Genomic DNA, 27772 nt, shown 5'->3' with positions numbered 1-27772 from the left:
CCTGTCCTCATCAACGGAGCTGCTGTAGAGATGGTTAACAGCTTCTAGTTCCTTGCCGTCCATATCACCAGTAACCTCAACTGGTCCCTTTACACTGATGCAGCAATCAAGAAAGTGTATCAGGGTATTTACTTTCTTAGGTGTCTAAGAAGATTCGGCATGTTCTTGAGGATTTTCTTGAACTTTAACAAATGCGCTATAGAAAGTATTCTGGCAGGTTGCATCTCAGCCTGGTATGACAACTGCTCTGCTTTTCACCAACAGAACCTGCAGAGAATGGCAAGCACTGTCCAGTCCATCACGGCCCTGCCACTTCCTTCCATCCAGCCCATCTTCATGGGGTGTTGCTTCAGGAAGGTTAACAGTATCGTCAAGGGTGTCCGCCACCCTGGCCATTCCCTTTCCTCTCTCCTTCTGGGAGAAGATACATGAGCTTGAAAGCCCAAACGTCCAGACTTAGGAACAGATTCTTATCTATTGCTATAAGGCTTCTGAACCAATTACCTCTTTGCACCCCCTACCCAGTGGTGCTGCCACGTTCTCATGCTTTTAACACTACCTCTCTCAGTTATTCCACTGTCATTTTAGCATTTCTTTTTGCACTACTTCAGACTGCACAACAATCTTTGTACCATTCTGCTGTTTTCCACTCATCATTGTATTTATTGTTGTATAATATTTATTATCACCATGTATACTGTTTACTCTAGGAGCATCACACAAACAAGGAATTTCATTGCACCCTGGTGTATATGACAATAAACTAAAACTAAACTAATTTCTAGATTATTACATTAACTGGGAACGAGGGAGCATTTATGCAGATTGATATGGTAGAATTAAACAGAAGGCAGAGTTAAAAGGCAAGGTTATTGGCAGACTGAACAGTTTTGCATTCCATGTATTCTTGTTTTCTTCACGTATTTTCTGTCCCTCCTTCATTACCAGGAGTGCTGCAGCGGTTACGGAAGATATACCACAATGCCATCAAACCTCTGGAGCAAGCGTACAAATACAATGAACTGAGACAACATGAAATTACAGGTAGGAAAGCAGATAGCGAGTGTTCAAATACAACAAGCTGGGACAACATGAAATCCGAAAGGAAGTGGGGAGCTGAGCCTTATCAGCCACTTAAAGCAGCAACCCCAGTAATTAATATTTAATTGGAATTATTTTCAGTCGGCCCTATGCCTTTAACAGATGAACTCAATGCCATTAAATGGAAACACAGAAAACTGATCAAACTGAATGTAGAAAACCAATGATGTCATGCACACATGTTAATTAATTTACTGATAATAAAGCCAAGTGAAAAGGAATTAATACCAAATAACAAGTACCATTCTGCAAGACCGCTTCTGTATCTGGAATGAGCTGCCAGAGGAAGTGTTTGAGACAGGTACAATAACAACATTTAAATGTCAGATGGACACGTACATGGACAGGAAAGATTCAGAGGGATATGGCCCAAGTACGCAAAATGGGACGAGCTTAGATGGGAATCTTGATTTTCGGGATGATTGGGCCAAAGGGCCTATTTTCTTGCTGTATGCTCTATGACTTTATATTGAATAGGATAAATTTATTATACCAATCACTGTTAAGTAATTTAACTAATCTATCACAATCTTTTCAAAGGAAATGCATGTTCGATGAACTGATTTCTGCATTACTGATGTGATTCAAAGTCGAGTTTATTGTCATTATCAGGCACATAGCATCATAAATTAACAACTTAAATTAAACATAAATAAAACACAAATTTTACAAAAAAGAACACAATTAGAACAAAAAAAGAAACAAAGTCCATTTTAGTGCAAAATGATCAAAGTGGTCATAGTGTTGAAAAAATCTAGTATTTAGGGTTGTGCCGTTGCTTCAAGAACTGAAAGGTTGAAGGAAAGTAATCCCAAGGAAACAATCTGATTAGATGGTTTATGGATGTTGCAGCTTATTAGGAGGAAACCCTAACCAGTTACATGTTAGCCCTAAATTACAGTAGGTTAAATCCTGGACATCACTCTTGAATACCTACCTTCCTTTAAAAGTATAACGTGAGCTCTAGCATTCTAAGGACACATAAATATGAAAGGAAGGTGAGGATACAAATAGGGTCATTAAGATAAAATCAAAAGCAATGAAATAGAAATGGCAGGACCAAGCTTAATGAATTCATTGAAGAGATAACTGAGTAGACAAGAATAATGCAGTAGATGTAATATATCTAGGTTTACAGAAGGCATTTGATAAGTGCCACATGCTACTTTAATAAATAAGGTCATAACCTTCAGTGTCTTGGTACCAGGAGTAGAAGAGATAGCTGGTGAGCTTGATGATCCATCTAAATAAAGGATAGCTAATCATGACTAAAGATGGAAGGTGTTCTCCAATTGGAGGATCAGTATTAGGACCACAATTGTTCACAATTTACATTAACAATTTGGACATCAAATAGATAATTTCTTAATTTTGTGAAGATAACAAATTGGATAGAGAGTGACACTGGCATGGGTGGTGGTGATTATAGCCAATACCGAACAGCAGAACAACAAATTAAAGGACAATAACAAACTTTCAGAATTTGCAAGTAATTAAAAATTAATTTATACAGTTATAGCTTGGTAAGAAAAAATAGGCCAAATAGTAATTGGAAAACAAGAATGGAAAGATATATAAAAGGATCTCAGACAGACATACGCTAGTAGTAACAAAAATTAATAAGTCCACAGAAAAGCAAACCAAGCACCAGGGTTTATCTCAGGAGGAAAACATTAAAAAGTGGAGAAATTATGTAAAATCTGTGTTAAATCGTGGATAACAGTGCACAGTCCTGGTCTCAATATTATGAAAGTAGAGAGATGCTAGAGAAGGTACAAAAGGATTTACACATTAAAATTGAGAATGTATAGCTATACCTATGAGGAAAGAATGAGACCATTGATGGGTATGGAATCTTTAAAAATTATTGGTGGGGGAGGGGGGGTTGAGGGAGAGAGGAAGAGAAGGAGAGGGAGAGAGAGAAAATGTCCAGTTGACGTAAGATAATCACTGAAGGATCAAGCAAGGAATTTAGGAGAAATGTCTTCACATGGAATTTACTATTGGAGGGAACGGTTCAGAATGATGAATAATAGAGATGCATTTACAAAGAAGCTGCTTAAGTACAAGGGGGAAAGGAATCTATGCTGATAGGAGGAGGCATGAATGGAGCATAAATAAAGGGATAGACTGCATAGTCAGCCAAAAGCCTGTTACTCCATATATTCAATGCAAAAATAAGTAGCTTTTATTGTCTATACTTAATCTAGTGTATCCCTGAGCCATGAAGAAGTAGCATTGCAAATTAATAGGGTCTATTTACAAATAGTTAACAGCAAAACCCACCTGTCTTAGGCACGTGATTGGTAAAGCATACCCCCAAAGTGGCCAGATGTGCTGTTCTAACATCTCTAGCTATCATAGACAAGGAATTGTAAATAATGCATCATTATTTCCATCAACACTGCATTTGAAAAGCTATGGAAGAAATTCTTAAATAATGCATAGGTGGGCATTACCTGTGCTCTTTCTTAAATCAGCTGTTCATGTTCATCTGACCCAGGTTAGATCAGCCTATCAATGGAAATAATGACATGGTGGGATTTTTTTTGCTATCTTGATAGTATCACTGAGGTTATAAAATTCAAGCAACAGAAGCCTGTGCAGGAGTAAAGCCTGAATTACTGGGGTTTGTTTTTCGGTTATTTTTAGTGATTGAATTTGATGAAAGACAGAAAAAAAACAGGAGGTAAACCATTTTATGTCACTTTCATGCACTTGTCAGCAAATGAGTGGGCCAGAATTGGAACAAGGCTGTTTGATTGGGAAATGATGCCAAAAGTGGAAAGATCAGTGGACAAGGAAAAAAACACACAACCAAAAAAGAACTGGCACAATTATCTGTATTCATGTCGAATATTGAACTTTGCAAGTTTTTCTGTCAATGACATAAAAATAAAAGTACAGACTTGTTAGTATTCTATCACAAAGGAGACAATGTAATGATTAGGGCAAACTCTTCAACAGTACTGGAAACTTATGCATAAGCAATTTCTTTATATTGAACAGAATAGGGAAATGTGAAAAAGTCAAGTTAGGAAACCACCATGAGGCAAATAATGAGATCTGTTCCCTGTGACCAGGATTTTATTAAAATCGTGGGAAGAAGTGAAAACTGCTGCATGATGCAAAAAGATTATCTCATGGAGGAAATTATTATCAGTGTTTTCAGATCTTTGGTCTTACTTTCTGGACCTTTTCTCTTTCCTTTCCTCCAGCATCCTGCTGATTTTCCCCCTTATTAAATCAGTTGTCATTGCAGCATTTTCTTTCAAAGTTTTTGGTTTCTATAAAATTAATTGCACTTTTTAGGATCTTTTGCAATGTTGAGATGTTCCAAAATGCTTTACAAGTTCAATTATGTATTATTTTTAAGTCTAGTCATTTTTACAATGTAAGAAACAAAGCCACCCATTTAGTTCATAGGACCTATAAATAGGTGATAATGACCAGACAATCTGTTTAGGTTAAGGGATAAATATTGGCTACAAAACTGTGTAGAATTCCCCTGCTTAGCTTTAAAATGGTGTCATGGGACAACGTCTGGGTTGCCAAATGTTTATTCTTGGCATGCTCTGGAGCCCTGGTCACCGGGGTTGGATAAAAAGGTAACCCTACTGGTCCACTAGAAGAAAGTTTACTTCTGCTCTGTTGGGGTAAGCTTGATTGGTTTTAGTTAGGTAAACTTCAGGAACTGTCATGTGCATATTTGGTGGTTTCCAACAAGCCTATATACAAACTTGCTGGACTAAATTCAGAAAATTTACTTGCAAGTTGACAGGATCAAGGGTTGTGGGAGATTATGTGTTCAACATATCAGTTAAATTGAAATTCTGCAAGTTTAACTTTTTTTAAGTGGCTTGAATTAAAAATTGTTAAAGATAATGGTGGTTTCTTTGCAGTTATATGATTAACTTGCCCCTCTATATTGGAGAGAAACAGAAAAAATTGTATGTTGAGTATTAGGGGTGGAGGAGGTTGGAGATAACATTTTCTTTCACACCGCACCTCCTTTCAGTCTTGATGCACATTTTCCCTCAAGACTACTAAAAAACTAAAACTAAATTCACTTTAAGTTACAGACTTCTTGTTTCATTAAAACTAGACATTGTGCCTGTTACATACAAGTTCCGACTGTAAGAAATGAACAAGACTAAATTTTTCATTGGAAGTTTTAAGGTTTTGCAGGCAATGAAGAATATTGTCACTTTTTTCCCCAATTTATGGAGATATTGCATTAATTTAAAAAGGATATCATAGGAATTCTGTATGTAGTGCAGCAGTCTCAGCTCTGGTGACCGAGCTTCAATCCTGACCTCTAGTACTGTCTCTGAGTTTGCATATTCTCTATGACCATGTTGGTTTCTCCCAGGTGCGCTGGGTTCCTCCCACATCCCAAAAATGTGCTGGTAAAGTAATCTGTAAGTTACTCTTAGTATGTAGATGGGTGGTAGAAGAATCAGAGGAGAAATGATGGGCATGTAAGAGAGAATAGATAACAGGAAAGTATGTGGTGGAATACGGTTGATAGGATTGTTCTGAGAGCTGGCATAGACTCAAACTTGTGTCTTCATGTTTGTGACTAAAATCCTCAGTATCTAGATATGCATGGTTAAAATAAAACGTGTTTTACATTGAATGGCCCTCAGAAATTATTTGGGTAGTCATTTGGGTCCTACCCTCAAAGTGCTGTGCATCAATGATTAAATGTCTTATCCAAAAGATGGCATTTCCAAAAGTAGTGCTTCCTGTGTACTGCACTGTCAGGTCAGCCCAGGTTTTGTGTTCAACTCCCTGGAGTGAAGCATGAAATAAAGATGTCCTGACTCAGATGAGAGTGCAACCCACTGAGTCCACAGCTGACAGTTATGAGAGGAGGGCAGGAGCTCAGCTCAATCCCTTCTCTTTTCTCTCCTTCTTCATTTTTGCTCAGCCTTATAAGGAAATTCATTTGCCTTCCGGTTTCTAGTTCTGATTAAGTGTCTTCACATGAAACAATGATTTATCTTTTACTTCTGCTGCACTTTCCTTTTATTGCCAGGTTTCCAATTGTTGTAGGTTATTTTTATTAATCCTCCTGTAGAACTGTGCTACTTTCCACTGAAGTTGAATTGAACATGGCCATAAACAGCACTTTGTTTTATTCAGCTAAAGTTCAGTTCCAACTATAACAGTATGTTCTGGTTTTTACAGATGAAAGTATTAACAATGAACTTGTTTATTTTCAGATTAGATCTGGGAGGAGGTCCAAGAATAACCTGACTCAATGTTTGCAGTCAAAAGATGTATTTTGGTAATCAGAATTATGATTATAAAACAGCAATCCAGACAATGATAATGGAAGAACTTGTGCATAAATGCTCATAGACACACATTTGCCTCAATCCCAACATTCCTTGAATCCTTTGTTCACCAGCTCTTGTCTCTGTAACAAACAATTGCATTGACAACTAAATTCAACTAAAGGCTTTTAAAATCAAACTGAAGATTGGTAACAAGAAGCCCCCTAATGATTTGTATAGGTGAACAGACTGGGTGAAATGCAGCTCACCAGGAGGAAAAATTGTCTGATACTTAGCTGATATTAGCAATGAGAACTACAATTATCTCCGCATAGTTAGACAAAGAGGTAATTAACCAGGGGGTTTCACTTCCTTACTATTTTACAATGATTTTTGTTGGAAATGACTGTGCTTTGACGTAAGGATTTGGGCCGTCACACACTCAAGAGGACCGAACAAGAATTTGACCTTTAATCTAGGGATATACAAATTCAACAAACATTCTAGGGAAGGCAAGAGTTTGAATCATACAGCCAATTTTGTCAAAAATATATTAGATCCTGCTATGTTTATAAGATATTTTGTTACTATCATTGATGCATTCACAGGTGTTCTTCGATTTGTAATGAGCTGAAGAGTTAAAGACCCATTGTCAAGGGCATCCTTCATTGGCTAGGGAAATGGAAAAAAAGATAAAACTCTCAGAAAACTGAAAGAAACACCTGACAATTGGAGATAAACAATATAGCTATGTGAACCTCTGGAGAGAGACTCTGCAAAACCCTCAATTGGCCAGAACCACAAATGCAGTGGGATAGGAAATAGTTTACATTGGAAAGTTGCCATTATAAATGTTAAATGTTTACATGCCATTTAACAATGTAAATGTTGACATGAGTACACACTGAAAGCAGCAATTTTGCTGGTACACAAGATTTTACAGGGCAGGGAGGCCAGCAGGGGGATTTCAGCCAGTATTCCCATCTTGATTGCTAGGCCTTGATCGTTTCTGGTAAGTGCTTATCTGGAAACAAATGCATGCAGCTTGTGAGTGCGATGCCTTCTACAGTTGCATATTGGATGGCATGCAAGAGTCAACAAAGCGTACTTTGCATAACCAAAACAGGACCACCATGAATTAGGACTCCTAGCCCTGCTTATGAGTTGGCACAATAACACAATGTTAGTTCTTTTTAATATGTAAATATCCCTCCCAGCAGGTTGGCCATCAGGTTTACTCTGGTAAAATGGTGGTTGGCCATTTTAATTGAGAAAGGAAATGGCATTATTGGCCCCATCAGGTTCAGCTGTTCAACAACAGGTAATGTGCCTTTGTAGAAAGCCAGAGCTGCCCAGGAAGAATATTACAACATTTTCCCTTTCAGCATACAGTAGGCCTATCTAGATTCAACTGATAGTGGATATCTGATTTAACCATGATCGATCTTTGGGAATCACATGGGAAGTTTAAAAATCCCTTGGATCCAATCTTAATCTGGTCCTTTGAGCAGGCAAGAGTGACACTAAATGAAAGTGTGCAAGGTTCTCTTAAAAATGCATTTCATTGGAAGCAGTAGTTCTGATCATCCTCGGCTGGCTGCAATCTCCCACTGACCACCCCACAACCACCTCTGGCCATACAATTCTCCTAAACATAAAGCCCTCTAAGTTCACTTCCCAAACCTTACCTGAGTGCCATTTCATACTGTGTTATCAGCTGCCACTTTGTGCTATCTTGGGAGAGAAGTGGTATTGGGGAAAGGTTTGTATGATTGGTGAGGGGGGGGGGGGCAGCAACTAAAAGGCCAACTGGATCCCCCAAGCTGCGCAGTGTCATGGCTAAGATGGTGGTAATGGGGCAAATAGTAGCATTGATTCCTCACAGTGTCAATGACCTGAGTTCAATACCAACCTCTGGTGCTGTCCCTATGGAGTTTGCACGTTCTCCCTTTGATCATGTGGGCTTCCTCTGGGTCCTCTGGTTTTCTCCAACATGCCAACGACTTGCAGGGAGCAGGCAAATTGGTCACTCTAAATTGCGGCTAGTGAAGAGACACTGGAAGAATTGATGGGAATGTGGGAGAATAAGTTCTGGGGAAAATTAGTGGGGAAATGAGCTGTCCCAAAACTCTGAATGATCTCCTTGTACGTCGTCAGGAAATATGAACAATGGTTTGCTACCCATTTTGTCCTGTCCAACAAAAGCTCTTTGGAGAAAAATCTATTCAAACTTTAAATAAGTTACGATACATGGATTAATCTTGTATTAGGAAGGAATAAAATGTTTAATGTCTCAAAAGTTTCCACTTTCCGTGCATTTGTTTAACATTTTGTCATCACCATTTCTATCTTTTTTCTCTCTCTTCACTGATTTCATTTCTTTCCCTATGCTTCACTCCACTCACTCTGCCTTTTTCTTCCCCTCCCATCTAACAGCCTATCCAGGACGCTCCATGACCTCATTTCAAGGTTGGTAACATTATCTGCCTCTTGCATGCTCAAGCCCAACCTTCTAATTGTTACAGAATTAAAGACAACTGAGCAAATGTGCAGCTTGGTTGGAAAACTGCCACTGGAAGGTGGCCAGACCTTAAATCTTTCGCAGTCAATGGTTTCTGCTATCAGGCTCCATCTGTCACATTTCCAGGCTACTCTTAGTGTTTGTCTGTCTGTCAGGTCCACTGACGATTGTGCTAAGAAGTCCCTCTACAAAGTACGCAGGGTGGTGTGCTTTGATGTTTTGGCCAACAGTTGAACAGTGTGGAAGAATTTGTTTGAAATCTCAGAATATTGAGCAAGTCCAGTTAACTGCTGAAACTTAATTTCCAAATTTATTGATGTGTGGAGATTAAAGACTTGATTTTGTAATGGTCCAACAATCACGTTTTTGGAAATGGATTGATCCTGATTATAAAATGTTTATTGTTAAAACAAATTTTAGTTGGCAGCAATTTTGCCACTGGATACTCTAGAGGTTAGTCTGAAAGGCAGAAGATCGTGGTTGTCACAATAGGGCTGTAAATTATAAAGTGGATTTGTACAACTAACAAGCTGCTGCATGACATTGAGATATGAATGGCGGTGACGTGAGGGTGATGGCTACAAAGGTGAAGGTGCAATACTCAGGTTGAGGGTGGGATGTCAACTGAGGATCCTAAAGGATGGTCGGAATGGGAAAAGAAATGCTGCACCAGTCAGGCAAGATGTAGGATGAAAAGCATTGTTGGGAAGCGTAGAGAGAGCTTTATTCTGTGCCTAATCCATGTGTACTTGCCTGAGAGCATATAATGGGACAGTATAGAGGGAGTTTTACTCTACATTTAATTGATGCTGTACTTGCCCTGTGACATTTGATATTGACATAAGGTGAGAAAAGTGGAACGAGTTAAATTGTTACCGAGTCACAGAAGTAAATCAAAGGAAGCTAACTTTCAGTAAAAGAAAGAACAATAGATGAAGCTCTGTGGATAAATGCTCTGCCCTTGGTGGGAAATGAGAAGGATCAAACACTGTGTACAGGTTCAAATCCAAGTTCTGATGGTGTGGTTGATTTTAGGCACTTTTATAAATGCTCGCTATACCCACTGATTGGCTGAAGAATTGTGATGTTACCTTTTACTGTTTTCCCCTGGATTTTCATGTGTAGGTAGTCTGTCACTTTATTTCCATTTCTATTTATTGATTTGGATGGATCAGTTTCCATGCTTTGGCCTTTTGGGCTGGAATCAGATAAGAGCATTAGCAAGAAACTGGTCAATGTGTTCTCCAATAGATAGCAGCCAAGAGCAAAGGTCTCACATTGGAGGTTGTATTCCATCTTATGTACTGAAGCATAAGAAAGGAATCTTTCCAGAATCTGTTCCAAGGAAGCTGGATGGCTTCCTTATAACAGATATCACAAAAATCTTGTGGGTAGGACCACACACCTGGAAAGGAATCCATCCACTTTCCTACTCTGTTTGCTTAGACAATCCAGTGAAACCAGCAGCAGGGCAGACCCAGAAAAATCCCAAGGTGTTTTGTTTCAGGAGCTGAAATATTGATGGACATCGCTCTCTGGGAGATTCTGCACGTTTGGAAATGCTAACACGCTGTGTATAAACCTGTGTTTGCTGTCATGATACATGCAGATAATGTAGGAAATTCCCCAAGTTATCTTAAAAACAAAACTTTCAGGCCAGTTTAGCTCATGGGCCTAGATGCTGTGGAGGAATGCTGGGACCTCCCTGTGTAAGTGCCAAGTTTGGAAATCATGGATATGTGGGCACAAATGCAGAAGTCTCAACCATACTGGCTCTGTTTGACAGCTTTTTCTCAACTGTACTTGGATATTGAAATCCTTATGGAATCCTGCAGTGGGCATAAAGCTGCAACTATTCACCAGCACATATAATGGGGAATGTGGCTAAAAGACCTTTACTAGGTTCAACCCAGTAGAGGAGTATTTCCATTTATTTGAATGGAGAGGCACAAAGGTAAGTATTGGGTAATGTACAGTTTTTGAATTGTGTTTAGTTAAATGTTTTTATCTGTTTCTAAATGTTATTGCTTTAAGTATTTTAGTTTGTTCTATGTTTAATGTATAATAACTTTTAATTTTGCTAACTTGGTTAAGTGTTTGAAAGTTTTAATGTTTCTGAATGATAGATTTTCAGAGACATTTTAAGCTTCTGACAGGTTTGACAGCCAACTATCAGCTTTTTCAGCTGTTTCAGAACAGAACTTGTTCTAACCTCTCCTCCATGTGTCAGAATTTCCACATGCAAGGTCCTGCTGGGCCTTGTCAATGAAGACTGGGAAGGTTTAAATCACAAAGTTGACATCTGTGTATCATCTGAAGGTTAAGTTTGTAATTACTACACAGAACTCCAATAAGCATAGTTTGCTCACAGGTTGCAAGAAACTCTGGCTTCCTTGACTTTCTAACCAACAGGCCGCAATCAGTGAGGATAGGCAGCAATACCTCCAGCACGATTATTCTCAACACTGGTGCCCCACAAGGCTGCGTCCTCAGCCCTCTACTCTACTCCCTATACACTCATGACTGTGTGGCCAGATTCTGCTCTAACTCCATCTACAAGTTTGCAGATGATACCACCGTTGTGGGCTATATCTCAAACAGCGATGAGTCAGAGTACAGGAAGGAGATAGAGAGCTTAGTGGCATAGTGTCATGACAACAACCTTTCCCTCAATGTCAACAAAACTAAAGAGCTGGTCATTGACTACAGGAAATGGGGCAGAGTACATGCACCTGTCTACATCAATGGTGCTGAGGTCGAGAGGGTTGAGAGCTTCAAGTTCCTGGGCGTGAACATCACCAAGAGCCTGTCCTGGTCAAATCACGTGGATGCCACAGCCAAGAAAGCTCACCAGTGCCTCTACTTCCTCAGGAGGCTAAAGAAATTTGGTTTGTTCCCTTTGATACTCACCAATGTTTATCGATGCATCACAGAAAGCGTCCTATCTGGATGCATCACGACGTGGTGTGGCAACTGCTCTGCCCAGGACCGCAAGAAACTGCGGAGAGTTGTGGACACAGCCCAGCGAATCATGGAAACCAGCTTCCCTTCCTTGGATTCTGTCTTTACCTCCCGCTGCCTTGGCAAAGCAGCCAGCATAATCAAAGACCCCACCCACCCGGGTCATTGCCTCTTGCCTCTTCTCTCCTCTCCCATCAGGTAGAAGATACAGGAGCCTGAGGACACATACCACCAGGCTCAAGGACAGCTTCTACCCCAATGTGATAAGACTATTGAACGGTTCCCTTATACAATGAGAGGGACTCTGACCTCACGATCTACCTTGTTGTGACCTTGCACCTTATTGCACTGCACTGTCTCTGTAGCTGTGACACTTTACTCTGTACTGTTATTGTTTTTACCCTGTACTACCTCAATGCTCTCTGTACTAACTCAATGTAACTGCACTGTGTAATGAATTGACCTGTACAATCGGTATGCAAGTTTTTCACTGTACCTCAGTACAAGTGACAATAATAAACCAATACCAATACATTCAGGAAGTGCAAATTTGGAAATTTGTCCCATATCCAAAAAGAACTGCACCAATATACCATTATCTGAAACAGTCTGCTGGATGACTGAGACATTTCTATTGAAATCTTTGCCACATTTAACCTATCTCACCATTCAACAAAGAAGACTCCTAAAGATCTGTCCAGCTCACTGTTGAATTTCTACACATTGTGCACCTCCATTCCTTTCCTGCACTCACTGTCCTTTACTATTCTCTAGCAATGTTTAACTTCTACTGAAACTATAAAATGACTGACTGGATTAATTGCCGTTAAACATATTTACGAAACTCTCTGATGTAGGTACAAATGTATAAAACCTGCCCTTAGTGTATTCCAAATCCCTCTGCTTCTTGAGTTATGCTCCAATAGTTCTTCACATGGAAGTTGTTCCAAAACCCTGTCAGAGAAACACACGGAGCTTCTGTAGCTGATAATTATATCACTGCACCACACAATTTATCTTGATTAATTTTATCAACTTCCTTTCTCAATTACCATTAGGTTAGCTTTAAAAATTTCCACTTAAAACCTCTTTGCAATGCTATTGCTGAATCTTCACTCAGTTAGCATACACATGGAAACCTCAGCTTTGTGGCTCTTATTTCAACTGATAATAATATCTTTAAAGTTCCAAAGTACTCTTGTCGAAAAGGGAAGTTTGTCCTGGGATTTGACAGGAATATTACCTTGCAGAATTAACTTCATTGCCCCCCTTTGATATTCTTCAAATGACTGTCTACCCTGTGTTGCAACTATGATAACATACAAATAGTATTTCTTTGGGGTGAAGAAATTTTGAGAATCCTAAAGACATAAATGGTGCTAGAGAAATGCAAATTATTTTCTTGCTTTATGATTTTATGTAAGTGAACTGAATGTGAATATTTTATGTAAGTGAACATACGTTAGACTATTGTTTATTGACTACAGCTCTGCCTTCAATACAATAACTCCAAGCGAGAGTGTCATCAAACTCCGAGACCTAGGACTCAACACCTCCCTCTGTAACTGGATCCTTGACTTTCTAACCAACAGACCGCAATCAGTGAGGATAGGCAGCAATACCTCCAGCACGATTATTCTTGACACTGGTGCCCCACAAGGCTGCGTCCTCAGCCCTCTACTCTACTCCCTATACACTCATGACTGTGTGGACAGATTCTGCTCTAACTCCATCTACAAGTTTGCAGGTGATGCCACCGTTGTAGGCCGCATCTCAAACAGCAATAAGTCGGAGTACAGGAAGGAGACAGAGGGCTTAGTGGAATGGTGTCATGACAACAACCTTTTCCTCAATGTCAACAAAACTAAAGAGCTGGTCATTGACTTCAGAAAAGGGGGCAGTGAACATGCACCTGTCTACATCAATGGTGCTGAGGTCAACAGGGTTGAGAGCTTCAAGTTCCTGGGAGTAAACGTCACCAACAACCTGTCCTGGTCAAATCATGTAGATGCCACAGCCAAGAAAGCTCACCAGCGCCTCTACGTGCTCAGGAGGCTAAAGAAATTTGGTTTGTCCCCTTTGACTCTCACCAACTTTTACCGATGCACCATAGAAAGCATCCTATCTGGATGTACCACGGCTTGGTACAGCAACTGCTCTGCTCAGGACCGCAAGAAGCTGCAGAGAGTTGTGGACACAGCCCAGAGCATCACGGATACCAGCCTCCCCTCCTTGGACTCTGTCTTTACCTCTCATTGTCTTGGTGTAGCAGCCAGCATAATCAAAGACCCCACCCACCCAGGACATTCTCTCTTCTCTCCTCTTCCATCGGGTAGAAGATACAGGAGCCTGAGGGCACGTACCACCAGACTTAAGGACAGCTTCTACCCCACTGTGATAAGACTATTGAACGGTTCCCTTATACAAATGAGATGGACTCTAACCTCACGATCTACCTTGTTGTGACCTCGCACCTTATTGCACTGCACTTTCTCTGTAGCTGTGACACTTTACTCTGTACTGCTATTGTTTTTACCTGTACTACATCAATGCACTCCGTACTAACTCAATGTAATTGCACTGTGTAATGAATTGACCTGTACGATCGGTTTGTAAGACAAGCTTTTCACTGTACCTCGGTACAAGTGACAATAATAAACCAATACCAATACGGGCACAGACCACAAATCAGTGCCATCCCAAACAGCTCACCCATCACAGCTGCTGTTCTCTATTTTAAACACCATTTGTTTAACCCACTACTGTTCTTGCAGACACTCCCTCTCTCATTCTTCCTGTTTTAAACTCCCTCTGTTCTGTTGTAGTCGCCCTATTTCAACTTATTTTATTTTATGACTTGGTTACTTGAGTCCGATGCAAATCAAAAGGAGTGCTGATGCTGGAAGTCTGAAATGAAGACTGAAAATACTAGAAACACTCAGGAGGTCAGGTAGTATCTGTGGAAAGAAAACAGAGTTAACGTTTTAGGTCTGTTTCTCTTTCACAGATGCTGCTTGACCTACAGAATATTCTCAGCATTTTCTACTTTTTACTTCTCCTTCTCTGTTCCACTACCTGTTTCCATCTCTGTTCTGTTTGAATCACTCACTTTCTGTTTTGGCATCGCCTCTCTGCTTCTGTCTTTTATCTCCTTATTTCAGGATTTCTTGTTTTATTTCTCGGTCCTCTTTCTTCTTTAAGTCATTTTGCCCACTTTTCTGTGCATTACTTGGGAAACTTTATCCTGTAGTTAGAACTTCCAAACTATTAAGTGTGTTCACATAGATTGAGCCAAATAGTTGGACTAACTTATATTCTTAAGTCTCAAACATTTGTATCTATCCTACTAGTCACTTGAATTACAGAATCTAATTAACCAACCAACTAACTCAGAATGATCAGCTAAGTGGTTATTTGTCAAAGACCAAAATTCTGATTGAGATTCTCCAAGGCAGATGATGCAAATGCACAACCCCTTGAATTCATGGGTCACCTTGAGATGTTTAGAGATGACTTAAACACTTCGATCACTGATAAGAAAGATATCTATTTCTATCTTGACTTCCATAATCCTCAGGGAATCCCAATAAGCTTCTGGCCAATTAATGTGTAGAAAATTGCAGCATAATATATAGCATAAATGCAGCTTTAATACATAGAAAAATGCAGCAGTGAATTTATGCACAAGAAAGTTCCATTTGCTATCAATCTGATAATGACCAGATAATTTGTCTTTGATGGTGGTTAAGCGATGTATATTGGCCAGAAACAGAGAAAAATTACCTGGTATTTTTCAAAAGTGACATGGGTGAGTACAAAGAGCCTCTGTTTAACATCTCATCTGAAAGATGCCTCTTTTTCCTAGTGCTATTCTCCTTTACTACTGCCATGTTGTGCCAGCTTTGTATGTGCTCAAATCTTTAGTGATGCTTAAATCTTTAGTGATGCTTAAATCCTATGACTTTCTGACTTGGAAACCAGGTGCTACCACAGAGCCAAGGTTTACATCTCTTTGGTTTCCATTCTGAGAGCAGTAAAGAACTGATTTTTATATCTTCTTGTAAGACACCTCTACATATGTACAAACAAATTAGGAGCAGGAGTTGGCCATTCAGCCCTTCATGCCAGCTCTGCCATTAATAAGATGAGGGGTGATCAACTCTTCATTCCTATCTACCAGTGGTAACCCTTCACCTATTGTCTGTCAAGAATCCATCTGTCTCAGCCTTATGTTCAAAAACGCCCACTTAGGAGTGATATCCTTCCGTTTGACAGGAGCTGACAAATAACTCGGAGGCAGAGAAAACGAATGATAGATGGCAGGTTATTAGCACTTGTGAGAACCGGGCTGATTACAGAAAACTCAGAGGGGAAGTAAAAAAGAAAAGAGCAAGCACAAGGTAAAACTGGCTACAAATGCAAAATGCAATCCAAAAAGATTCTGAAGGCACATAAACAGGAAAAGGGTTGGAATAGGAGATGTAGAATGTAGATGTAAGGAGGTGCAAAATTTGGAAGCATAGTGAACTCTGAGGATGATAGTAATAGAGTTCAAGAAGATATAGAGGAGCTGTGGAATGGGCAGAGAGGTGGCTGATGAAATTTAATGCTGAGAAATGTGAAGTTTTACATGCACAGTGTTACAGGCAATAAAAATTAGGGGCCACAATTCTATAAAAAAAGGTACAAGAACAGAGATCAGAGTATATAGTTGTGCAGTTCATTGCAAGTGACAGTAAGTTGAAAAAGTGGTTAAATATATTCTGGGATCTTACAGTTTATAAATAGTGGCATAGAGTGTAAAAGTCATGATGAACCCTTATAAACCACTGGTTCATCCACAAGTGGAATACTGTGTCCAGCTCTGGGTTGTGTGCCTTGGAAGGGTATAAGGGGTTTAGAGAAGGTGCAGCTGATGGTTTTGGAGTTGGGGTTCTTTTGTAATGTGGATAGACTAGAGATGCTGGGTTTGTTCTTTAAGAACAGAGGAGATTGTAGGAAGATCAGATACAGGTATGTGAAATTTAAATGTAGTGAATATTTGGGCCTGGAGTAGACTTCCAGGGTTTATAATGGAAGAAGATTCAATTATAATGTTTAGAAAAGAGCTGGATATGAAAGGAAAGAATTTACAGGGAGAAGGCAGGGAAGAGGACAAGCTGAATTGCTCTAAGGTAAAGCCACTATGGACTTGATGGACCTCCTTCTATGCTGTAACCATTCTATGATTCTGTGAACTCAGTGTCATCTTGCTATGTATTACCATGAACTGCTTTTGATTTGATTGAATGTGTAACTGTTCTACTTCCAGATGGAGAAATTGTATCAAAACCAATGGTGTTGTTCTTGGGACCATGGAGTGTTGGGAAATCCACCATGGTCAACTATCTCCTAGGTTTGGATGAGGCTGTCTACCAACTGTATACAGGTACTGAAAGAGGCAATATAGAGAATGTTAAAAATCAGGGTGCTGGACTCAGTAAAGATTGTTTTAACCTTAAGTTCACGACCAGAGATAGAGCCAGAGGGACAGATATATTTCTACTCTTGTCCTAGGCACCCCATGCCCCAAACCCCCCCCCTCCTGGAACTAATTCAAAACAGTTCCTGTTTAATTTTAAATTGTTGGTAAATTGTTCAGCTCATTCAATGAAGGCATATGAATATGAAATTCAGGATAGAGTTGGTTAGCTGGAGCACAGTAGCCTCCATAACAGCTGAACAAAACCCACCAGAATTCCTCCTAGGCTCAGAATCAAATCAAAATATCTGAGAACTCAGACACTTTAGTACCAGTTGATGTTAAGCATACCAAAATTTAAAGAACATGTGGTAATAAACTCAGATATATTTTCAGTTAATCAGTCAACATCCCCCTCCCTTGTAAAAAAAATCTAACGAATGCATCCTCAAGAGCAATGTGAGCTTTCCAAAACACCACGGGAACTTCAAAGTATCAAACTCTGTAGTTACCTTTACTTCCAAGGCTTGATTTCTCTTTAATCATTCATTATAGAATCACACAATGCCATCTGACCCATTTAATTTATTCAACTCTCCAGCAATTTTTTTCTTTAAATAAATATATACTTAAAGGAAAATGGATATTTTCTTTAAAAATATAAAAAAAGTACGAGCTTATATAACACAAATTTGAACATATTTTGTTGATTAGCCAATTGTTTTCATCTTCAAAAAATATTATTTAATTTGTGTCACAATTTTGTTAAATTTTCTCTGGTAGGTGACATTTACAATTTAAACAAAATATAGCTCATTCATTACTCCAGAGTCAGCAGGGTAATTTCTGTTAGGAGCTAGGGAACATGGATTTAAAGTAATGAATGGAGGATTGATAGAAGGATTATATGGGAGTTGAGGACTTAAAGACTGGTGGGGGTTAAGGGCTTACTGTCTAAAAGCACCTGGATGACCACTTGAAGTACCATAACATATAAAGTTGACCAAGGCCCAGAAATGAAATCAAACTCTTAGTTTGACAAGCGTAGACACGATGAGCTAACTGGCTTCCTTCCCTGCCATACGTTTCTTATGATTCTGCGAATGCACACACTAACAGTGGGAAATGGTGTCCACTGGCCAAAGTTCATCAAAGCTATTGTGTGCACACTGCTCCACCGCATGTGCAAAAGTTCCTCTCCAAAGTTTTGTACATTCAATACATGATCCTCTTACTTCTGGATGTTTTTCTTGCAGACCTCACCCAGAATAGTTTTTCTAGCACAGCAGAAAATTGGAACGGTCTACTCCTAAGAGACTGTGAGTGTTGGAAGAATAGCTTGTTTGGCAAGGGCATGGGGTATGTAGCAAAGACAGGAAAATAGAATTGACGTGCAAGGGTAATTGAATGATGGAGCAGGCTATGGGTATCAAATGATCTATGCTGCCTGTTCCTAATTTTCCCATATTTTCTACCTACCTCTTAGGTGCAGAGCCAACTACATCAGAATTTACCGTACTCACACATGGAAATAAGATACGGACTGTGGAAGGAATCGTCATGGCTGCTGACAGTGCTCGATCATTTTCTCCTCTAGAAAAATTCGGACAGAACTTTCTAGAGAAACTGGTTGGCATCGAGCTTCCACATAAGCTGCTGGAACGAGTGACTATTGTCGACACTCCTGGAATCATCGAAAACCGTAAACAGCAAGAGAGAGGTAATATAACTGCTAAACTATAATAACTGCTTACAATTCATATTGCAAGCTGAATGGAGAATTGGGAATTTTGTGAGAGTGGGAATTTAGCGCAGAATGGGAAGGAGATGCAACTTTTAAACTAAAGAGATTAAAATAAATCAAATAACTTAATTACATAAAACTTTAAATTACATTTTTAAAACCACAATTGGAAATGGATATGTAGGTGGTGTGTTTCATCTGCAGTAAGTCTACAACCTGAGGAACTTTCAATCTGAGTTGGACACTGAGATGCAGATACTGCACTGCATAATAGTGAGGAAAAAGTTGTTGGACAATTTGATCCAAGTCATGCTTCGTTGATTAGGTAGTGGTTTAGATTTGGTTAGTTGTCAAAGACATAAGGATATGTCTGTGACTCAGGCAGGCAGGGGGCCCATAAATGGAATGATGGAGGAACCTTAGACTTTGATTTTCATTGTTTTCACAAGTACAAGACATTTGCCGCTGGTTGGATGATACTATGGACTGCAGGGGTTGGGATGGGGGTGGAATCGGAAGCTTCCAGAGCTACAGCAAGCTATTGAAATGGGAAATTGAATGGGAATATGTAGGTGATATGGCAGTCAGGGGAATAGATATCAGTCTCTACAAGGTCTCTATAGCTGCAGGTTGTTTTGCCCATCTGGTGTCTTAGTTAAAGATATCCCCTTGCATTTGGAGAAGCTTTTGGAGAAAAAAGGGAACTGTCCAATTATTGTGGTCCACAAAGTCAAAGGAAGAATTAGGAATGAGATTCTGTCAAGGATATTGAGGGCTAAAACACAGATTAAAAGGTGAAATTTCAAGCATAATAATCTCAAGATTACTATTTGAACTGTGTTCATAAAGGAACAGATTAGAGGTTTAAATGAGAACACAGAGCACAATAAGAACTGTGGGGAACTGACAGGGAGAAATTTAAGGTAATTAATGTAAGCAAAACAAGCACTGTAGAAATTAATAGAATGAAAAGTCAACATAACTCCTGGATCCAATGGGTTTTAAAGCTAGAGCTGATAGAAGCTTTACTTTAGATCACCCTTGTTCTCCCCCATTCATTTATGGTGTCACTGCCAACTCCAGTAATTATTGCCCATCCCTAATTGCCTTGGAGAAGCTGATGATGAGCCACCTTCTCAAACTTTTGCAATGGCTAGGGGCTTCTGGTACTTTGAACCAGCGGAGATGAAGATATTAGGATGATTCATGTCAGGATGCTGTGTGACTTGCAGTTGGTGGCACTCCCTTGTGTGCCTGGTGCCCTTTTTGTTAGGTAGTTGAGATTGCATGTTTGGGAGGCATTCTTGACAAAGCCATGGCAACTCACACTGTGTGTCTTGTACTTGGTACATGCAACAGACACCATTTGCTAGTGAGTGTTGAGGGTGGAAGACTGGATGCTGATCAAGCAGGCAGTTCTGTTTTGGGTGATATGAGAATGAGTTATGGGAGCTATATTTCATCACGCTCCTTAAAATTCCAGCAGCAACGTGCTGGGCCACAATATGATTGGCCTATGACAATTGGATTCATTACATTATAAGCACTATTACATACAGGTAAGAATCATCACAGTGCATACAAGACATCCACATAAATAAAGGTTGATGACAAAACACAAGAACGTCACTCAAATATTTTAAACTTCCTTAGGGATAGAACATCCCCCTTTGCCATATACTAAAGTCTGGAGAATCAGAATCAGGTTTATTATCGCTGATATATGTCGTGAAATATGTTGTTTTGCGGCAGCAGTATAGTACAAGACAGACATAAAAATTACTTGTAACTTGTAGTAAGTTACAAAAATAAATAGTAGTGCAAAAGAGGAAATAATGAGGTAGTGTTCATGGACCGTTCAGAAATCTGATTGCGGAGGGGAAGAAGCTATTCCTGAAACGTTGAGTGTGGTCAAGCAGGTTAAATAATTCAACAACAATCTTACTTTAGAATACATGACAAAAGTGCTACACTAAAGTGTTTCACTGAGGGGAAGAATGGTAAGTGCAAATTTTGGCATGATCATTTATGACATTGTCAAATGGCTGCATGTGACTGACAAGCCGGTCTTTGACTTCAGAAAGGGGGACGGTGCACACACTCCTGTCTACATCAATGGTGCTGAGGTCGAGAGGGTTGAGAGCTTCAAGTTCCAAGGAGTGAACATCACCAGTAGCCTGTCCTGGTCCAACCATATAGACGCCATGGCTAGGAAAGCTCAGAGTGCCTCTTCTTCCTCTGGAAGCTAAAGAAACTTGGCATGTCCCCCTTGACACTCACTTATTTTTATCAATGCACCATAGAAAGCATCCTATCTGGATGCATTAAGGCTTGGTATGGCAACTGCTCTGCCCAGGACCACAAGAAACTGCAGTGAGTTGTGGACACATCACGGAAACCAGCCTCCCCTCCATGGACTTTCTCGCTGCCTCAGTAAAGCAGCCAGCATAATCAAAGACCCCACCCACCCTGGACCATCCCTCTCCTATCTGGCAAAAGATACAAAAGCCTAAAAGCACATAACACCAGGCTCAAGGACAGCTTCTATCCCACTGTTATAAGACTATTGAATTGTTCCCTACTACGATAAAATGGACTCTTGACCTCACAATCTACCTCGTTATGACCTTGCACCTTATTGTCTGCCTGCACTGCACTTTCTCTGTAGCTGTGACACTTCATTCTGCATTGTTTTAGCTTGCACTACCTCAATGCACTGTGTAATAAATTGACCTGTACGATCGGTATGCAAGACAAGTTTTTCACTGTAACTCGGTACAAGTGACAATAATAAACCAATTCCAATTCCAGTGGCTAGAGATGAAGGGGTGAAATAGTGAATGAGAAATGCAGAGTAGTTCAAATGTACCCTTGGGTAAAATGCTTTTGGTCATCTTGCCAAAGATGACTGAAAACAATTAATTCCTTAATTCACTTTGGCAAGGTAAGAATTTCTCTTCTTGTATAAATTAATGTACTGTCTTTATTAGTCAAAAGTACATTGCTAGACTGTGGGGAACAAAGTTCTTGAGAGCTTACAAAAGGAGTTCATAGAGGCTGGGTAGAGCGAAGGTATGGAATTTTTTTTAAATGGTGTGAATATTAGAAAAGGATTTTCGTCATTTCTCTGAGACACCTAAGGATTTGCATCTGCTCCACAAGTTCAACTCAGGGATGTACTTCAGCTATAAAGCATTGTTTTGAAAATTTTGAAGGATTATTAACCTGAACTCTTCTATGTAAGATATAACAATAACTTTTTAATTTTTCTATCTTTTAAAGGTTATCCTTTCAATGACGTTTGCCAGTGGTTCATTGACCGAGCAGACCTCATATTTGTTGTGTTTGATCCTACAAAGCTGGACGTTGGATTAGAATTAGAAATGCTCTTCCGTCAGTTGAAAGGTCGTGAATCTCAAATCAGAATAATTCTAAACAAGGCTGATAATGTAGCCACTCAAGAACTAATGCGAGTCTATGGAGCTCTCTTCTGGAGCTTGGCGCCATTAATCAATGTCACTGAACCACCAAGAGTCTATGTTAGCTCTTTTTGGCCCTATGAGTACCAACCTGATACAAATCAAAACCTCTTTCTGAAAGAGGAGGTCTCCCTACTGGAGGATCTTAATCAAGTCATTGAGAACAGACTGGAGAACAAAATTGCCTTCATCCGCCAGCATGCCATACGTGTGCGCATTCATGCCCTTCTTGTGGACCGATACTTGCACACTTTTAAAGACAAAATGACCTTCTTCAGTGATCCTGAGTTGGTTTTCAATGAAATACTGGATGAACCAGACAAATTTTACATCTTTAAATCCATCCTGGCTAAAACGAATGTCAGCAAGTTTGACCTGCCCAATCCTAACATCTATAAAGATTTCTTTGGCATTAATTCCATCAATAATTTCAAATTGCTGTCTGCACATTGCTCGTACATGGGAGGATGTCTGCTGGAGAAAATCGAGCGCATCATCACCCATGAGCTTCCTGCTTTGCTGGGAGCTATCTCTGCTGGGAAAAACCCATCTCTTTCATCCTGTGATGTCACAGGATGTAGAGAAACGCCAAAGAACCGATACAGAAAGCCCTGAACAAGGAGATTGTAAATTATTTATGGGTGGAATAGCTTATGTCTTATGTGTCCAAGAAGCCATGGTTCATTAACCCTTTGAGAACTGAACTTTCAGCATTCAAGCACCTACTGTATACCTTAACGACATTAAAAAGTATCTGTACATAAGACGTAGTTTTAGACAAATACCATTCAGTGAGCAAAGATACACCAACCTGGTCATTCTTGATACAGTTTAGAAAAGTTTATAAAGGGCTCAGAGGGTTAATTTGTTTTGCAATGTGGCAAGTGGTTAGTCTCACAATGCACGTTTAGAATAGAGCTTTGATGGCATTTCTGCAATGTTTGGAGCATGTTGACTCCCAGTTCTTGCTGGTGCTAAAATTTGTTCCTGTATTTTTCTCATTTTCCTTCTCCCTTAGTTATTCCTCATTACTTTGAACTGTTTGCTTTGTCTAAAATGCAGCTCCACCTTCACCTAAACCATCTTCCAGTTAAATAGTTTCCCTTTCTTCACCATACCATATTTATGAATCATTTTTAACCTGATTGGCAAACCATTCACAGATCTTGCCAAGAGATAGACAAGTTGTAAAAGTTTTGAGGGGTCCTGCAATCTAGTGAGAATCTCACTGACTAATATTATTGGTTCCATTGCCAAATCATACAGATTTTCTCAGTATAATTTGAAAATCAATTGTAAAGTGGACAGTGATTTTAAATCATTGTTGGTTACAGGAGGCCTAGTTACAAAACATAAAACACATTGTTTCATGATCTGTAGAAAAAATTAAATTGTTTCATGAAACATATTTTACCATTACAGATTATGATAATCTTACAAGCTATTCAACTAATTGTCTTTTCTCTTGCCCATTTACCTTCAACTATCTTTTACATGATGCTCAACATACTTCTGTGCAACAGACATACAGATGGATACATCATTTATAAATTGTTCTTGTGATAGGGACTCATTAGTCACCTCAAATGGGAGTTTTTCTAGGAACACAATACCATGCTGTTTTGACATCATATGATCATTTTGCACTTACATCTCTGGAACACATTTCTTCAACACACTTTCTTTGAGATGTAAAGTCTTTCAGATCAGAATGCAATAACCACTTAGGAGGTATTTAAAGGAAAGGCAATTTTAGAGTGAAAGGTGTGCATCCCGCATCCATAAACGTTTCAGACTTATTTAATAGCACAGCCAAAATGATGTTTACTTCTAGATAATACATGGCTTTATCACTTCTGTTTGTTCTTCATCTGTCCTTTTTAAATGCCTTCTTTTGTATTTTGCCCTCTGTTTCTAGACCCATCCATGTAAAATTCATAAAAATAACTATCTGTGTCTTCAGGTGGAAGTCCCACTCCACCTCCATTTTAATACATTTCTAACAGGATACTGAAATCAATAAATTCCTCCAATCAGTTCAGCAGTTTACAGTCTAAGTGTGTGTGCTAATAGGGAAAGAGAAGAGCTAATGAGACAACTAGTGAAAGAGTGGGCCTTTGATAATCTATAAAATAAAAGCAAGAAGATATGAAATAAATGTGCAAAATGATTGAACAATATTTAATAATTTCATCTAAAAGGGTTTCCTTTCTATTTAATTGGAAACTGCATTGGAGGAAATTGATCCTCACCCACACAGAAATCTTTACCTTTAGCCAAGTGAATAAAAATAGTTTGACTTAATGCATTATTCATTGTCAGCTATATCCCAAAATACTAAAGGTCATAGAACACAGCTTGATAGCTGGCCAGTTTAAATGGCTCATTTAACTGTATATAAGATTATGAGGGGTATAGATAGGGTAGACTGCAGGAAACTTTTCTCCATATCAGAGGTAGGTAAGACTAGAGGACATAGATTTAGGGCACGAGAGAAGAGATTTAGAGGGGAGACAAGGGGGACCTTCTTGACCGAGTGAGTGCTAAGTACCCGGAATGCATTGTCTGAGACAGTGGTTGAAGCTGGGTCGCTGACAGCATTTAAGAAGTGTTTAGTTGAGCACTTGAATCGCTGAGGCATAGTGCGCTATGGACCAAGTGCTGGGCAATGGGATTAATACAAAAGGGTGCCCACGGGTCAGTATAGAACAGTTGGGCCAAATGGCCTGTTTCCAAGCTGTATGATTCTATGATTTTCCAAGGAGTGCAGTATATGATAGGCCTTTCTTGGTGAAGTGACACTATACAATGTAATCGATGGTCAGATTTATGGTTAGCCATGGTGTAATTGGCAGCACTTTCACCTCTGGGTCAGCAGGTTCTGAGATTAGTCCCACTCCAGAGATTTGAAGCTGACCTTTGGCACAGTACTAAGCAGATGGTCTTAGGACTTTGTGGCAGTAGAGTGTAACTAATCATGTCCCACTACACAAGACTCCATGGCATCTTCTAGGGATGGAGAGCGAGATGTGTGGAATATTTGATATTATTGGTCTTATAGGGTTAGGTGAGTGACTACAGCCATTAGAATTGTTCAGAGAGAGAGAGAGAGAGAGAGAGAGAGAGAGAGAGAGATCTGCACAGCAATGGCTCTTTGTAACCTGTGAAAGGTCTGTGCTTTGGCAACTATTTCACAGGGAAACCCGGTGTTTCCTGTGTAGTGTGGATTCCTCGCTCTCTGGAGAATACCCAAATCTAGAGGCACAAAACCCAGACAATCAATATCCTGGAGTTGATTACATAACTACATGGTGCTTGCAAGGAGTGTTGACAATTGGAAACATATTGGGACACTGTGGATATTTCCATAAGTTTAATGGATAGAAAATTGTTAGGAAGGAATATTTGTAAAACTAGCCCTTTCGTCTAGGCTTTCAGATTCTGTCTTTTACCTTTTTCTGAATTAATATCAAAAGGTTTGATAAAGTTGGGGATAAGAAACTATATTCTTTCTTTTGGTCAAAAATAAACATACTTATGGAATTTGAAAACAGCAGGCTTACTAGGACAGCAGGCAATAAGCTGAATGAATGAAGGAACCTCTTGATAGTGAAGAGGCAACCGAATGTAACCATATATGGCTAGCTGGTGGAACCTTCTTACTTTTTAGGATTTAACATAGCTTGAAGGACATTTTCATTGGGTTGAACCTGAATTTTGGAATTCATCTTTTATATTTTGTTGCTGGATTACATTAGAGTTAAAGCTTAAACTCAGAAAGTTTGGAAATATCCTAAAATTAAACTCTGAATTTTTGTATTTCGCTCCAGAGGTATGGAATAAATCACAGACCAGTTTACTTTGATTTGTAAACTAAATAGGCCCTTCTAATAAAGCTAATTTTCAAACACCTCACTTTGTTCTTGGTTCTTCTGAGTGTCTAAAATGTTCTTGCACTCTTAATCTGTCCAACTTTATTTCATTGCATCAATCACTTCCTTTGAAGTCCCGAAGGCAGCAGGCTTACTATAAATGTTTCTTTATTGAGAACTAAAAACTTCTTTTTCTTGTATGTGCCACATTTCCTGATTCTTCTGGAAATTTCTACTTCATTGACTCACTTTTGCAAAGTTTGTTGAGAATGTATTTTGTTCTATATGATTACAAAAAATACATTTTTTTTTAAACAAAAGACTCCAGTCCTTAATCCATGAGGAACTGCTTGGGGATATGCCAGGAAACTTTAAAAAATTAATTATAAATAAAATCTTTGAACTGATACTTTAGTTGCTAAATGTGCTACGAGTTGTAAAAGGTTCAATTCACATTAGACCACTGATCTCAGCTGGAGCAATTGTTTGAAATACCACAAGCATCTTAATTTCCCTGAGTGGGTGAGGTAAATTCAGGTTTGTGATCATCACTGTACTATCCTGTATGTCTAGTTTCATAGCACCTGAATTGCCAGAATGGTATAAGTAGCAGAGGGAAGAAGGACCTGTGAGTTTGTCTCAGAGAGAGAAGAATATGTAGAAAACGATCCTTTTACACGTGTCTGAATTTGCATGGGTTTTCCCCCATTTAATTCTGGCAAGAGATCAATAAAACAGGATTGCACTGATCATTTGCCAAAGTTACGTTAGTATTTTAAGAGGCTACTGCATAATTTCTACAACAATACCCAAAGAAACCAGAATGAGGAATTAACATTAAAATGAAGGGGATTTAAAACCTCTTGATGAACTTCACTCATTACAACAACCCACGTGCACTGCAGCATTACCGCTCCTCAATATAAATGAAAATATGCAAGAGCCCATCCAAGATACTTTATCACCAATCACTCTGCAACATGAAGTGGAAAACTTGACATAGTGAGATATAATTCTCCGACTGATATTGAAAGAGGCAGTTTCAATGTTAAATGCTGACATACAAAATTATGATTCAAAATTAGGTAAAATTTGTGAACAGGAAATGCTTGCCATTTTTACTAATATATGTTGGGATTTATACTGCCTTTAAGTAGATATTTTTAATATTGCCCCTACAACTGACTGTCAGATCTCCAACATTCCACTGGTGGATGCGACAGGGCTTTCACAAAGGGAAGAAAGGCTAGACATACCTGAGCTGTTCTTATGCACTTATTGGCAGCAACTGACAGAGGCTAACAAAGGTCATGAGTTGTAGAGCTGGACAGGACCGAAATGAGCCGATCAG

The 27772-nt window shown here is 39.3% G+C and overlaps 2 protein-coding genes across 2 annotated transcripts in view; one reads left to right on the top strand and one right to left on the bottom strand.

Moving 5' to 3' along the window:
* srl (sarcalumenin) overlaps nucleotides 1-23164 on the top strand; it is a 36401-nt gene extending 13237 nt beyond the window's left edge. The window contains exons 4-8 of the mRNA XM_052021206.1: nucleotides 949-1044; nucleotides 8820-8852; nucleotides 17177-17293; nucleotides 18813-19046; nucleotides 22353-23164. Of these exons, the coding sequence (XP_051877166.1) occupies nucleotides 949-1044; nucleotides 8820-8852; nucleotides 17177-17293; nucleotides 18813-19046; nucleotides 22353-23164 (1292 nt within the window). The remainder of the gene's footprint in view (nucleotides 1-948; nucleotides 1045-8819; nucleotides 8853-17176; nucleotides 17294-18812; nucleotides 19047-22352) is intronic.
* glis2b (GLIS family zinc finger 2b) overlaps nucleotides 1-27772 on the bottom strand; it is a 180479-nt gene that overhangs the window by 139600 nt on the left and 13107 nt on the right. The gene's annotated exons all lie outside the window — the stretch shown is intronic.

The sequence above is a fragment of the Pristis pectinata genome, chromosome 8 (assembly GCF_009764475.1).
Source record: "Pristis pectinata isolate sPriPec2 chromosome 8, sPriPec2.1.pri, whole genome shotgun sequence".
In the NCBI taxonomy this organism is placed as follows: Eukaryota; Metazoa; Chordata; class Chondrichthyes; order Rhinopristiformes; family Pristidae; genus Pristis; species Pristis pectinata.
This window is presented reverse-complemented; position numbering and strand designations above follow the sequence as displayed.